Genomic DNA, 14,478 nt, shown 5'->3' with positions numbered 1-14,478 from the left:
ACTTTCTGAGTCTCAGTCTAAGTACCTTCATTGATTGAATCACTGATGGGTTCCCTGTTTCATTCATTTCCACCTAGATTTATTGAACATCTCTGGATGGCTGGAGGCTGTGGACCCAGCAATGAATGAATGAGACAGACCCAGCCTCTCCCCTCCGAAGCTTAGAGTCTAGGGGCAGAAACAGGTATAACAAAACATGCAGTGGCAATGAGGCTGAGCAGAAGAGTGTATGGTTCTTCGATAGCACAAAATAGGGAGTTTGGCTGAAAACTTGTTTGGGAAGTTTGGGAATACTTCTTGGAGGAGATCGTGGCCATTTAGAACCACAAACCCCATGTTCTTTGACTCTCTTCCAAGGGAGAGATGGCCCTACATACCCTTCCCCTGGAATCTTGTTTTGTGAGTGGCCGAGCTATTAGAACGTGTCCGTCAAAAGCAATTGGTGTGATGCCCATTTTTGGGCCTAGGCTCCACGAACTGGCAGCTTCTCCTTCTTGTTTCTCAGGATGCTCACTGTTAGCGCCCAGCCATGGGCATGCTGTGAGGAAGCTGGCAGCCTGAAGCTCGTAGGGAGAAGCACCATCGCTGCTGGGTCTCAGCCCTAGCTGAGCTCACAAGCTGATAGCCAGCTCCGAGTGGCCACCTGTGTGTACGCACCGTGTTGGAAATGGACCCACCAGCTAGTGGTGCTGGAGACAGTCCTGGCCCATTCGCCCAGCTCAAGCTGCAGAGTTGTGAGTGAAATAAAGGTTTGTTGCCTTGAGTTCTTAAATTTTGGAGTGGTTGTTCACATCAGCAGAAACTGGAACAAACAGTGAGCTAAAATCTGAAGGTTGAATAGGAATTAAGAAAGTGCATGGGACAGGGGAAAGCCCTCCAGTGGGGGGGCATATCATGATTGCAGAAGTAGGTGAAGTGTGTGTGGCTGGGGCAGGGGGAGAAAGAGAGGACTAGCCCATCCAGACTCTTGTGGCCCTGCTCAGACTTTGGTCTTTATCCTTTTAGGAATGGCAGCCAAAAACCCCATTTCAGCTTTAAGCTGAAAGCAACCTATGTCTTGAGAAGATCACTCTGATTTTGTGCGGGGAATGAGGCTGAGGTAGGACAGAGGAGGTGGCATGGGGACACACATTAGGAATTTACCTTCCTGCCGAGAATTTGAGGATGATCCTGGGGTCACAGAGTTAACTGAAAAACAGGACCAGAATCTAGGTCCCCTGATTTCCATTTCCACGTGCTCTTTATTCAGCCCTAGAGCTGAGGAGCCAGAAGCAAATACATGGGCTTGCCCCTGTGGGGCAACTGTGTCCCCCAGTGGTTTGGACTACATAGACATTAACCCAACTGTTCCAGTCCTTAAGCTCTGGTTTTCTGTCCTCCTTCAACCAGGATAACAAGAAAAATTCCACCCTTGTTTTTTTTCCCACCTTTTCAGCTAAATCTGCAACTGAAAAACGAGGTCATTGAGCACAGTGGGAAAGACTGCTAGCAGGCAGAAATCTTTCGGGACATGCTTGATTTTCTTTTTCCCTTTGCCTACTTTGTAAGACTTAAAACTTCCGTCTGAAAGAACTTATCCTATGGTCTTGGATCCGCGGGGTGGGGATGGGGGCGGTGGGGGTGGGAGAGTGGAGTAATCCCTCTCGCTTTTATAATGTGCAAGATCAAATACCTTGTTAAAAAAGTATTATAAATGAACACTTGTCTTTCTGATACTTCTGTGACTGGAATTATGTTTGTAGCATTCAGCTCTTAGATGAGAGAAGCTTTCGGGCCTGCCTGGAAATGAAGATTTTTAGCCATAAATCTGAGGATTTTTGGTAATTGAGACGCAGAGAGATCAAATTCACCCTATTGAATAATAATAGCTAATAGTTACTGAGGGCTTCTTGTCTGGTATGCCAGGCTCTGCGCTAAGCACTGTTTTTCATTGGATCCTCATAACAAACCTGGGAGTTTGGTACCATGCATCTGGGTGAAGGAGGCTCAGAGAGGCGCAGTGACTGGCCCAGAGGTAAACAGCTGTATGGGAGAAGTCCTGACTCCAACCCAACTTATCCACTGGTGGTACTGGTATGGAGAATTCCCCATTGCTATTTTTTAACCCTTGCTTCTCCACCTGCATTCGATGGCTACACGGCAGTCATGGCCTCCCCTTTTATTTTAACAGCCACACTTGTGCTGCTCCTAGAATCCACCAGGTAAGACACAAGGAGACCAGTGTCTATGAGAAGAACGATCTCATGCATATTTAAGCTTATTAAACTTTAAATAAACCGTGTCTCACGCTCTGAAACATGGATGGGGAGAAGAGAGAATCGTGTTCTATGACCGTGGATTAAAACCCCATTCAAACAAGGGAGACGTGGTAACAGAAGTCTTGAGAAAGTTGCAGGAGACTCTAACAGACGCCTCTCCCCCTTCCCCAGTGCCTGTTCGTTTGCCCGTTAATCTGAGCACAGCTCCTGCAAGAGAGAACCCCGAGTTCATTCCTTCTCCTTATGTCATGGGAAGCCTGCCAGCTGGCTGCTTGTGAGTAGGAGCCCCGCAAATTAATGATGGGCTGTACGGTGACTAACATAACATAATGGGGAAAAAAAAATCCTGGGCTCTAAGCACCATCGGGCTCAGGGAAAGCAGACTTTGCACTAAGCTCTTGGAACCCTCATGGGAAAAAGTAAGAACTACCTTCCTCATTGAGTGGCTGGCCTTCTCTCTATCATGTGCCTCTATCCCATGAGCAGGTGTTATTGGTGGCCCATTTAGTGGATGGATGCTGGTGGCTCAGGTCATGACTTGCCTGCTTTCTTTTCACTCTGAAAATCACGTTTCCAAAAGATGACACCATCAATGCCCTCCACTTTCAGCTCTGGCCTTCCTAACCAGAAATGCTGGCCGCAGGAACTTTTGCTGGGCTGATACTGATGGGTCTAACTACATCTCTTTCTTTTTTCATTTTTTAAAAGATTTTATTTATTTATTTGACAGACAGAGATCACAAGTAGGCAGAGAGGCAGGCAGAGAGAGAGAGAGGGGAAGCAGGCTCCCTGCTGAGCAGAGAGCCTGATGTGGGGCTCCATCCCAGGACCCTGAGATCATGACCTGAGCCGAAGACAGAGGCTTTAACCCACTGAGCCACCCAGGCGCTCCACCACATCTCTTTCTATTCAGCATTAAAGATCCTGCTCAAAAGTCACGTTTCTGGGGTGTCTATCCAGACTCCCTTTTTGCCCCCTAACCTCGAGGGGATGGACATTAGTGAAATCATAGGAACGGTATCTGTGTTCTCTGCACTCCCCCAGCTTCCGGCATAGAGCTCCCCAAACCCTTGTAGTCTCCTAAGTGGTAATAGCACTGGGAATATCCTTTGTTCTAATATTTGGTCTTAGACTCTGGTTCTTGGCACTGAACTCCTTAACCCTTTGGAATTTCCTGCATGGTAGGAATGCCTTGTGCTGCCATCAACTCAGTGTGGTTCCAGAACATTTTCATCACCCCCAAGGAGGCCCCCTCCCCATTAAGCAGTCACTCCCCACTCCCTCACTCCCTCGGCCCCTGGCAACCACCAATCTGCTTTCTGTCTGGGATAAACCTCGAAAACATTCTGGTAAGTGAAGGGAGCCATACACAGAAAGGTCACGTGTTGTAGGATCTCACTGATAGGACCCTTGTTTTTAAGCAGCATATGTTGAGGGGCGCCTGGGTGGCATATCCCATTAAGCACCCGACTCTTGGTTTCAGCTCAGGTCACGATCTCAGGATACTGGGATTGAGCCCCACATCTGGCTCCGCACTCAGAATGGGTCTGCTTGAGAGTCTCTCTCCCTCTCCCTCTGCCCCTCCTTCTCATGCTCTCTCTCTCTCTCTCTCTCTCTCAAGTACATATATACATCTTAAAAAAAGAAAAAAAAAAGAAGCACATATTGATACTTCTCTAAGTTAACACTGTGAAGAACAGAATTTGGGACATATTGCAGAGAAAAGGGGGTGTCTGCTGTGGATTCCTTTCCTCTTTACCTGGCAGCCTGGCAGTGTGGGTCCTGGAAGCCCTAGCAGAGTGGCTGTCAACCTTGGCTCCACATGGAAATCATTGTGGGAACTTTCAAACACACTCTATCCAGGCAACACCCCCACTGAGTCTGATGTAGTTGGTGTGCGAAGCACCCTGGACATTGGTATCTTGTGTTATCTAGTTGTATCCGTGGGATGAAGTGAGCTTTGGGTCCTCCTACTCTGCCATCTTTCCCTGGGCATTGGTTTAAAAAAAAAAAAAAACTGCCTAGGTGATTCTAATGTGTAGCCAGGGTTGAGACTATGGCTGTAACAGGACAATAGCTATGGGGGCAGGCCTTTTCCACCATCCTTCCCCCTCCACCTGCCTCAATACCTCCTTTCCATCCCCGATTCATGCCTTATTGAAGTCCAAGTATCCTAGGAGTCTGTCCATGCGGAATGGCATAGCCTAGGAATTTTGGTGTCACTCAGGGACTCAGGGATGCTTTTTTATTTTATTTTAAGATTTTATTTATTTATCCGACAGATCCCAAGTAGGCAGAGAAGCAGGCAGAGAGAGGAAGGGAAGCAGACTCCCCGCTGAGCAGAGAGCCTGATGTGGGGCTCAATCCCAGGACCCTGAGATCATGACCTGAGCCGAAGACAGAGGCTTTAACCCACTGAGCCAGCCAGGCACCCCTCAGGGATGCTTTTTAATTTATGACCTTAGTAACAGGGAATTATGTGAGCATTTCTAAACTTCATTCCTAATCAAAAAGGGGGTGGGTAATAATTGTACCTATCTAAGGAATATTTTGAAATTTAGATGAAAAGATGTGCATAAAGCACAGATTAGACACTCATTATAATTATTGTTGTGGTTGTTACTGTCATCATCCCCATTGCTGTTGTTATGTGAATGGACATTTCATAGTGGACCGGTCCGTTGATGGTCCTCTCCCCACCAGAGGACAGAGCTTTACAGAAAGTGGGGGCTACTTTAGTCAACAAACCAACAACCATTTCTTGTGCACCTGCTTTGGGTGGACACTGAGCTAGGATTTGAGGGTGCAGCTGAAGGTCTAGAATAGAGATCCTAATGTGGGTTAAAGTAAACGAGCACACAAACACGTTACAGGAACCCCGAATCTGAGTAGGTTCTGGAGGGGGTTGATCTGGAGTCCAGGAAATATCAGGAGAGGGCACCATTCACCTTGGGCTTTTAATAAGTAGAACTTTAGTCAGAAGAGGATGTGGGAAAGGCTGTTATTGAAGGCCCAAGGAACAGCATGAGGAGAGGCCTAGGGCGAGGGGCAGGCCGGTAAAGGGAGGGAAAGAGGCACCTTTGGGAACCAACAGGAGTTCTTGGATAGCTCTTGACATCAGACATGAGAACAGACATCTGTAGTAGAAGATACTCCACGGAGTCCCAGGAGGTTAGACTGAGAGGTAGGTAGGAGTAGACTAAAAGCAATTGTCAGATGCCAGCCCGAGAGGGGGCTTCTGGTCAGAGACAACCGCCATCTCCCGGCCCCGGCAGGCGGCGTTCGCTCGGCACAGCCCTTCCCCAGACTGTGGGCGCTGCAGCTACCGCATCTACTTACGTCAGAAGAATTTCGCCGTAATGGATGTCTGACATCTTTTTGGCTGGCTGGAATTTGTGTCTTTCTTCCTCTTTGAGTTTCTGAAGTTGCTGTTGCTTCTTTTTCAAGGCGCTCTCCTCTCGCAGCATGCTGAAGTACCCGCGGCCTATCTTCGCTGACTGGATCAGCATGCTGGAGGGGGTTGGGGGGGGCGGGGGGAGAGAGCAACAAAGTTGAGCTGATCGTGAAGACAGTGCTATATATATATTTTTAAAGATTTTATTTATTTATTAGAGAGATGGAGAGAGAGCACAAGGAGGTAGAGCAGCAGGCAGAGGGAGAGGGAGAAGCAGGCTCCCTGCTGCCCGATGCGGGGTTCGATCCCAGGACCCTAGGATCATGACCTGAGTCGAAGGCAGATGCTTAACTGACTGAGCCACCCAGGTGCCCCAAAGACAGTGTTACATTGTCCTGGGACTGATCATTTCTGAAGGGCACCCTCATACCTGCAGGGCAGGAACCTCCTTGCCTTTGGAACTCCACAGCCAGAAGGACCTCTCTGGTCTCCGTACCTTCTTCAGTCCATTATTCAACAAATATTTATTGAGCAACTTTTACGTGCCAGGCACTCTGTTAGGTGCTATGAAATGAGCATAATAATCCACACCCCGCAGGATGAGACACCTTTATGCTTGGAAAGGGGCTCATCCATGATAATTGGTGGCAGATCAGTCCTATAGGGCCTGGGCTCCTGGCCAAGGCTGCCTTCTCTCAGATTCACCTAAATGCTCACATTTGCTTCACATGCTTCACAAGGGCTGCGAAGTGGAGGCAGTAAGGTGTATAGGTGTTTGCTGTGTCATGTGACATACGTTGAGACTTTGTGACCCCACCACTGTTTCCTAATCAGACGTCCTGATACTGGCTTGATGCCAAGACATTCTGTGCCTGACTGGTCTACACACCTCCCCCATTTTGCCATTTGTCACCTTGGGGTTGGAGTTTGACAGCACTCTGGTGGAGAAGGAGTGAACCCATCTCTGTGTCTGTCCTGACTCTCTGGGAAGTTGTTAGGCACCGTGTTGAACCACCACCATGTTTCCCCAGCAGTGAGTATTGGTTCCAAGATTTACTTTTATTCTCAAAATTCCTCTTGAGCAACCAGTGTGTGCTGGGGACTGTGCTCACCACTGGGGACACGGTGATGAACAGAATGCTGTTCTAAGAGTAAACCAATGATGATGAAGAATGATGGAGGTGAGAAGGACTCTGAGCTTTGTAAGAAGAGAGCACCTAATTCAGACTAGGGGGTGGTTGGAGACATCTTCCTGCATGAAGTGAGACCTCCTTTCCTTTGTTCTGAGTAACCTCTTTCTGTCTCCTTGTCTTTCTCTCGTGCTCAGCTTTGGAGGGGAATGTTCTCAGCAAGCTCTCTTGGTTAGATTTTGATAGGATTAATTAATCCTTGTTCATTTTCTAGCTAGAGTTAAGGTGTTACTGAGGACATTTGCACGTCAGCAGTGGATTCTCATAATGTCCGTTGGGAAAAATATGCTGGGAGGCAGGCGGTGGAGCTTTCCCAGTATTTTTTCAAATTGCATCACACAGTGATAACTTTTCATTCATTTATTTCTCGGGCAGACATTGCCTGAGAATCTGCTAGTCCAGACACTGTGAGGAGACTGATGTTACACAAAGTAATAAGATAAGGCATCTGTGGCCAGAGAGTTCACAGTATGATAGAGGAAGTACACCCACAAACATACACTCTGAGCACAATGTAGAAAGAGCTACAGGGACCTAGAGAAATCTAAGAGGGCTTCCTGGGGGAGGTGACATTTGGAATAAGTAGGGATTTACCAGTAAGAAAACACGTGGGAAATGGCATATAAGTGGATGGAATAGCAGTGAGTTATAAATGCAAAGAAGTGAATTATCGACTAAATGTTTGTGTCCCCTTAAAATTTATGTGTTGAAACCCTACCCCCAATGTGATGGTATCAGAAGGTAAGGTTTTGGGGAGGTAGTTAGGATTAGATGAGGTCATAAGGGTGGAGCCCTCATGAAAGGGATTAGTACCCTTAAAAGGGTCATGGGAAATCTTCCTTCCTTTCTCTGCTGTCCACCGTGTGAGGACACAACAAGATTCCAGCAGTCTACAACCCGGAAGAGGGTTCTCACCAGAACCTGCCCATGCTGGCACTTTGATCCAGACTTCCAGTGTCCAGAACGTGGGAAATAAGTTTTTGTCGTTTGCAAGCCACACAGTCTATGGTACTTCCTTATAGCAGCTGGAACTGACTAGGACGGCTGAATCTGAAGATGGCCCGTTTAGGAAACTACAAGTGTCTTTAAAAAGCTGGAGCACAGAAGGAATACGGGAGAGTGGCCAGAGCGAAAGCTGGCAACTGGCAGGGAGCAGGTGGTACAGGGCTTTGGGGTCTGGATTGAAGTGAGCCCTGATCTGGGAGTTGCTAGAAATAGAACTTCTAGAAATGTTTCAGGAATCTGCAAATGTTTGAGTTTTCATGAACAGTTTTTCAAGCTAATGACAGTACAAAACCACAAAACATCCTGTTAGATACCAGATTGGTTCATTTTGTATAAGCTTTTCCTGCCATTTCTGTTGTCTTAACCAATTCTGCAAAGCACATTTTTTTTCACATCTTAACATGTGTGAGATGGGAGTGTGTCTTGTTGTACTGTGTCGGTCATCATCTACACACTCTAGCTTTGCTGTGACTCTGGACAGCCTGACCACACAATAGCCTCGCTGGATGTTTTAGGCCACAAAACCACTGGGTCATGAGTTGGGGTCTGAAATGTACATTTTTAAAAAACATACTGTTATAAAATCAAAATAGTGACAGTATGAAAATTTGCAGACTGGGGATCAGCAGCTAGGAAGAAAATCTGGCAACAATAGCAAAGCATCCTTTATTTTAAAAGATTTTATTTATTTATTTGACAGAGAGAGAGATCACAAGTAGGCAGAGAGGCAGGCAGAGAGAAGGTAGCAGGCTCCCTGCCGAGCGGAGAGCCCGATGCGGGGCTCGATGCAGGGCTTGATCTCAGGACCCTGAGATCATGACCTGAGCCGAAGGCAGAGGCTTAACCCACTGAGCCACCGAGGGGCCCTGAAATGCATCTTTTTAAGGTATGTTGCATATAGCATTGTTGACTCTAATGAAAACATGGGATTCAGAAGAGCTGGATTTTAAATATGAAAATATTTATAGAATCTCTTAAGTGGGGCACCTGGGTGGCTCAGTTGGTTAAGCGACTGCCTCTGACTTGGGTCATGATCCTGGAGTCCCTGAATCGAGTCCCACATTGGGCTTCCTGCTCAACGGGGAGTCTGTTTCTCTCTCTGACCTTCTCCCCTCTCATGCTCTCTCTCTGTCTTTCTGTCAAATAAATAAAAATATTTAAAAAAAAAGAATCTCTTAAGCAATGTATTTCTCTTATATCTTCCCTTTAATGCAGAGAGTGATATATAAAAAATTGTCTAAGAGAGTGAAGAGGAGCTTTTAAAAATCGTGACGTAATATTTTTTGTGACGTAATATTTTTATGAAATAGAAATTCTAAGGGGATAAGAAAGCATCATTTTAATTTAATTGGAAGTATTTTTTATCTTGTTTCAAGTGATGTGTCTTAGCTTCAGTGGCAACCGATGGTATTTGAGTTTCTTACAAATATGTCACTGGCAGGTGACATCAGTCATCTTTTTCTACACTTAGACCCTGCTTCTCAGCTTGTCAAATTTTCTGAATGTCTACACTACGTGTCACGTGTCCAACCCAGACAGCCAGGTGCAGGCAAGGATCACATATTATCCCAGTTCATATTCTTGTCACAGCAAAATAATCTCTCAGTTTCCTCTCGGACAAAATTGTGCAAAAATAAATGAATGTGTAACCTGGGGTAACCCAGGGAAACCATTACAGATAACTTTGGCCCTTAATTGTCAGTTCTAGGTGCTTTTGCCTGGCTTTTATTTTTAGGTTGAGGAAGGCGAGCCGTTGATATGATGTGGAATTCGTGTTTGGAACAACACTGTGCTTCTGTTTTGCTTTTAAGCTTCTGAATCCACTAATCAAGAGTGTCCTGAGGTTGCAGGATAACCTGATAAAAAAGAAAACTGTTACCACTGGCAACCTCTTAATTTCACAAATGACTGTTTTCTTGCTGTAGCACAAACAAAGCAATTGCAGAGCCCACCTGGGGGCTGGGGCTGATGTGACAGCAACCTTTGTGGTGTTACTTTACTGAGGGCCCTTGCTCAAAATTTGGTTCTGAGTTTGAAACAGATACCACAGATGCACTAAAAAGGTGTGAAGCAACTTTGTACTCACATAATGAGGCTTTCTGGGCAGAGCAGGGAGGCTCCCAAGCAGGTCTGAAATCAGCCTGCGAGAGCAGACAGGGGTGACTGCCTTAGGGTTTTATCGTGGTCAGGGAGTGGGGTTGGGGTGAGCAGTCCCTTTTCTGTGGCTTGAGCTTCCCTCCGGCACCAAAAGCAGCAGCAGCTGGACCTTCTTGTTAGCTTGCCCAGGGGTGGGCAGAAGGGGAAGAGACAGTGGGGGGGGGGAAGCTTGAAGGCTGTCGGGAGTCATACATCAAAAATGGAGTTAGATTCTTCATTGCAGTAATTCACGCCCAACTTGATCTTTGTCTGTTTGCTTGGATAACTGCTTCATTATCAACCATCAGACGATAATTTATTGAATTCTTACTGTGTGCCAGGCACTCCCTCTAGGTGCTGAGATACAGCAGAGAACAAAACAGCCGCAATATTCCTGCGCTCGGGAAAGTCAGGTGGAGAAGGATAAAAACGAAGAAGTGAGCTGTAGACAGTATGTGAAGTGCTGCGGAAGATCATAAAGTTGGGACATGGGGAGAGTGGCTGCCAGGGGCGGGGGGAGAGTGTGTGCAGTTTGAAATACAAGCTCAGCTGAATGGTTAAAGAAGACGTGGTATATACATATATAGACAATGAGATATTACTCAGCCACGAGAAAAAGAAATCTTGCCATTTGCAATAATGTGGCTGGAACTAGAGGGTATAATGCTAAGCGAAATAAGTCAATCAGAGAAAGGCAATTATCTTATGATTTCACTCATATGTGGAATTTAAGAAATAAAACAGAGGAGCAGAGAGGAAGGGAGGGGGAAAAATAAAACAAGTTGAAATCAGAGAGGGAGACAAACCGTAAGAGACTCTTTAACTCTAGGAAAGAAACTGAGGCTTGTTGGAGGGGAGGTCGGTGGGGGGATGGGGTAACTGGGGGATGGGCATTAAGGAGGGCACATGGTATAATGAGCCCTGGGTATTATATACAACTGATGAATCACTGAACTCTACCTCTGAAATTAATAATATGCTATATGTTAATTAATTGAATGTAAATAAAATTAAAATACATAGATCACCAACAAAAGGTCTTGCTGAGAAGGTGGCATGCAGGTTTCTGGGGGAAGAGTGTTTCAAGTAAAGGGAGTAGCATATGCAAAGGCCCTGGGCAAGTACAACTTTAGAGGAAGGAAGTTTAATTTTCATGGAATAAAATATGATATTGCACAATGCACTTTTGCTACTGACACATTGTATTCGCTTTAGATATTGGTGTTCAATTTAAGACTTGTGGTAGAAAGGTCCTGCTCTAAAAATGGAAGGAAGGAAAGAAGGGAAAAAGAGAGAAAGGAAAGAAGGGGAAAAGGAAAGAGGGAAGGAAAGGAGAAGGGAAGAAAGGAAGTGCTGTGTCCTGGACTGGGATGTGTAGGAAAATACCAGGGGACTCTGCTGCTCTGGGTACCTGCTCCTTCCCCACAGCCTTGCTCCAGGGCGCTACTCCAGGAGGCAGTAGATTTTACCATTTTAATTAAGAAGTTCATTGCTATTAATTCAATCTAACATCCTCTTGTGCAGGAACCCAGTAACAGAGCTGTAGAGGCCTCTTTCTGCTGCTGGAGTTCAGTAAGACTAACGTGCTTCCAGTGTGTTCTTGAGATGTAACAAATCATGTAGAGAAGAGGCCTTTGTAGTGAACTAGGCAGTGATAGGGTTTCACATCTGTGGTAGATCTTAGCCCTGCTCTCCGCTATTTCTGCCCCCTCTCCCACCCCCTTGATCCTGGATGCATGGATTAACTTATGTATCCTCATAACAGCTCTGTGTTGTATCTAGACCCTGACATCATCACTGGGTCTGAACCCGGTAGTAGGTTGGGCTATTGAGTCCTGCTGTCCGGTGTGCTGGGTTATAGACTGTCAGGATGTTTCCACCGGGAAGTCTCACCTGCCTACCCCAGAAGTCCATCGACTTTAGAGACTCTGTGGGTCACGGGGTCCTTGGCTAACATGAGTGACGTGGCCTCGACTGGCAGGTGTCAGAGCCCTCCTTTACCCATGAAACCTCCCTTGGAGTTGCCCAGATTCTCTTAGGGAGTGAAAGGTCATTATTGAAAGGTGTCTGTCCCAGGAAAGACCATGGTCTTCAGGGATAGAGAGAGCGGGGGCAGGTGTGAAGAAGACTCACCATGTCTGATGATTGAGCATGACAAGGGGAGGGTCCCACAGACATGGAACAGACCTGGCTAGTTTGGTGGGCTTTGGGCTTGGATTTCAGTGTCTGATTTCAAAGCCACTGTCTTCCCCTGAAGAAGTTGTGTATTACAGATTATGGAAGTTGTGTATTATGGATTGAACTGTGTCCCCCTACAATGCATAGGTTGAAGCCTTAACTCCCAGTATCTTAGAATGTGACCTTACTTAGAAATAAGGTCATTGCTCATGCAACTAGGTAAGATGAGGTGGTGCTGGAGTAGGGTGGGCCCTCATCCAGTAGGACTGGTGTCCTTATCAAAAGGGGAAATTTGGATGGAGGCATGCACACAGGGAGAAGGCCATATAAAGATGGAGGCAGAGATGTGGGTGATGTTTCCACTGGCAATGGGGAACACCAGAAATGGCTTGCCAGTCATGAGAAGCTGGGTGGAGGCATGGTACGGAGTCTCCCTCACAGGGCTCTGAAGGAACCAATCCCCCAACACACTGACCTTGGACTTCTAGCTTCCAGAAGTGTGAGACAACACATTTCTGCTGGCAGCCCCCGAAAACCGTTGCAGTGCGATCATGGAACTGCTTACTGTTTTTATTGTCTTTGGCTGTGAGGGTTTACCACATCCTGATTAAATTAGTTTCTAGAAAGGGGCAGGCTGATGGTCCGTGCCACAGCAAATGAAAAGGGCTTGACTATGACATGGCATGCCTTAGGCTGTACACCTGTTAGGCGTTGGACTCTGTGTTAAGCCCTGACTCTGTGTTAGGTTGTGTTAGAGGCACTGGCGTTTCAAAGGTGAACACATCCTCAGAGAATTCACAGCCTTTCCCTCTGCAGTTTTAGTGAGCTGTCCTTTTATTGTAATGAAGAGGTTGGTGAGAGATTTATTTGACTCAGTGATGCCCTTATTCCAAAAAGTATTAGAGGCAGAACATTTTTTTTTAAAGTGAAAAAGGCAAGGAAAATAAGAAGGCCAACATCAGGTCAGACAGGTGTCAAAACCTGTACCACGTGATCAAGGGTGCCAGTTTGGCCCTGAGCATCCTGGTGGCTAACGCAAGGAGGGAAACACAATCCCTCGTGTGATTCCTAATGACCATACAGTTTTTAAGGAACTGTTCGGGAGATGCTTCCTTATTCCTGGTGTTGAAACTGGGAAGAGATTTCGCTCAAGGACCTGTACAGGGAGGGCCCCGTGTAAAACCACGTCTGTAACAGAACCCTAAATGCCAAGAGTGACGAAGGCCTCTGTAACTCACAGAATGCGGTAGGGGAACCCGGCTTGGGGAATCTAGTCAGCAGGTGTTCTATTGGAATTACCACCCCTGTTAAACCAAAGCAGCCAGACTCCCAGCTGCTAGATCTTCTGGAAAGAGCTGGGTGAGAGACAAGCATGGTTCGGGAGGGGGGTCTGGGCCCTCATGTCAGACACACCAGTCTATTCTGGGAACTTCAGGCTACAAGATGTTCATTCGGTAAGCTGAGAAGTGCTCCCACGGTACCATGGAGGCCCGTTTAAAAATACTTAATATTTTAGCAAATTCCTATCTAATTCCCTTGTATGCTCCCTACATTTTCTCTATCATTATTGCTGATTACCAGACTATTTGTGTGAAGGGAGCTATTTGCAGGGAAGAGCAGTTTTCGCCTTTAAATCCACTCACCCGGGGCCTCCTGTTCACTGCTTTCCACGCTGTAAAACTCCCCTGGCTAACATCGCAAGAGGAACGATGGGGAGTAAAATAATTAACTGCATCAGGCAAGCGGAGGAAGAAGCCAATTACAAAATGGAAAGTTTCCTCTACCCAGTGCCACTTATTCCTAACCAGTGCATGAGGGTGGGTTTTTATTTCTAAGGGACATATGTTCTCAGTACGGGAGTCTGCGTGCGATCCCATGAATGGAGATCGCTCACTTCGGCAATGGGGGTGTTCTCAGCAGGGCTTAGCTGAGACAGACCAGAAGCTGTCTTTGGCTAGGGAGTCCTACTGTCCAGTAAGGAAGCCCAGGTTTTTCTTCCCCAGCACCTTCAGACTTGAGGAGCCGTAAATACGTAGTGAGGCTTGCCGGGGACGGCCTCTGCGGGGGACCTTTACTTTAACCCCTCTCTTCAGCAGGTGTTAAACCTCTCTGAACTACAGGGGCAGTTGTTTAAGCATCTGTCTTTGGCTCAGGTCATGATCCCGGAGTCCTGAGATAGAGCCCCACATCAGGTTCCCTGCTCAGCTTCTCCCTTTCCTGCCCTTCCTCTCACTCCTGCTCTCTCTCTCTCTCAAATAAAGAAATAAAATCCTAAACACACACCACACACACACACACACACACACACGCACACACC

General features: G+C 46.7%; 1 protein-coding gene across 1 annotated transcript in view; it reads right to left on the bottom strand.

Moving 5' to 3' along the window:
• CCDC60 (coiled-coil domain containing 60) overlaps positions 1 to 14,478 on the bottom strand; it is a 161,968-nt gene that overhangs the window by 48,990 nt on the left and 98,500 nt on the right. Inside the window, exon 3 of the mRNA XM_047698580.1 lies at positions 5,598 to 5,768. Coding sequence (XP_047554536.1) covers positions 5,598 to 5,768 — 171 coding nt within the window. The remainder of the gene's footprint in view (positions 1 to 5,597; positions 5,769 to 14,478) is intronic.

Source organism: Lutra lutra, chromosome 12, assembly GCF_902655055.1.
Source record: "Lutra lutra chromosome 12, mLutLut1.2, whole genome shotgun sequence".
Taxonomy (NCBI): Eukaryota; Metazoa; Chordata; class Mammalia; order Carnivora; family Mustelidae; genus Lutra; species Lutra lutra.
The sequence above is the reverse complement of the archived record's forward strand: the minus strand, read 5'-3'. Positions and strand labels throughout refer to the sequence as shown.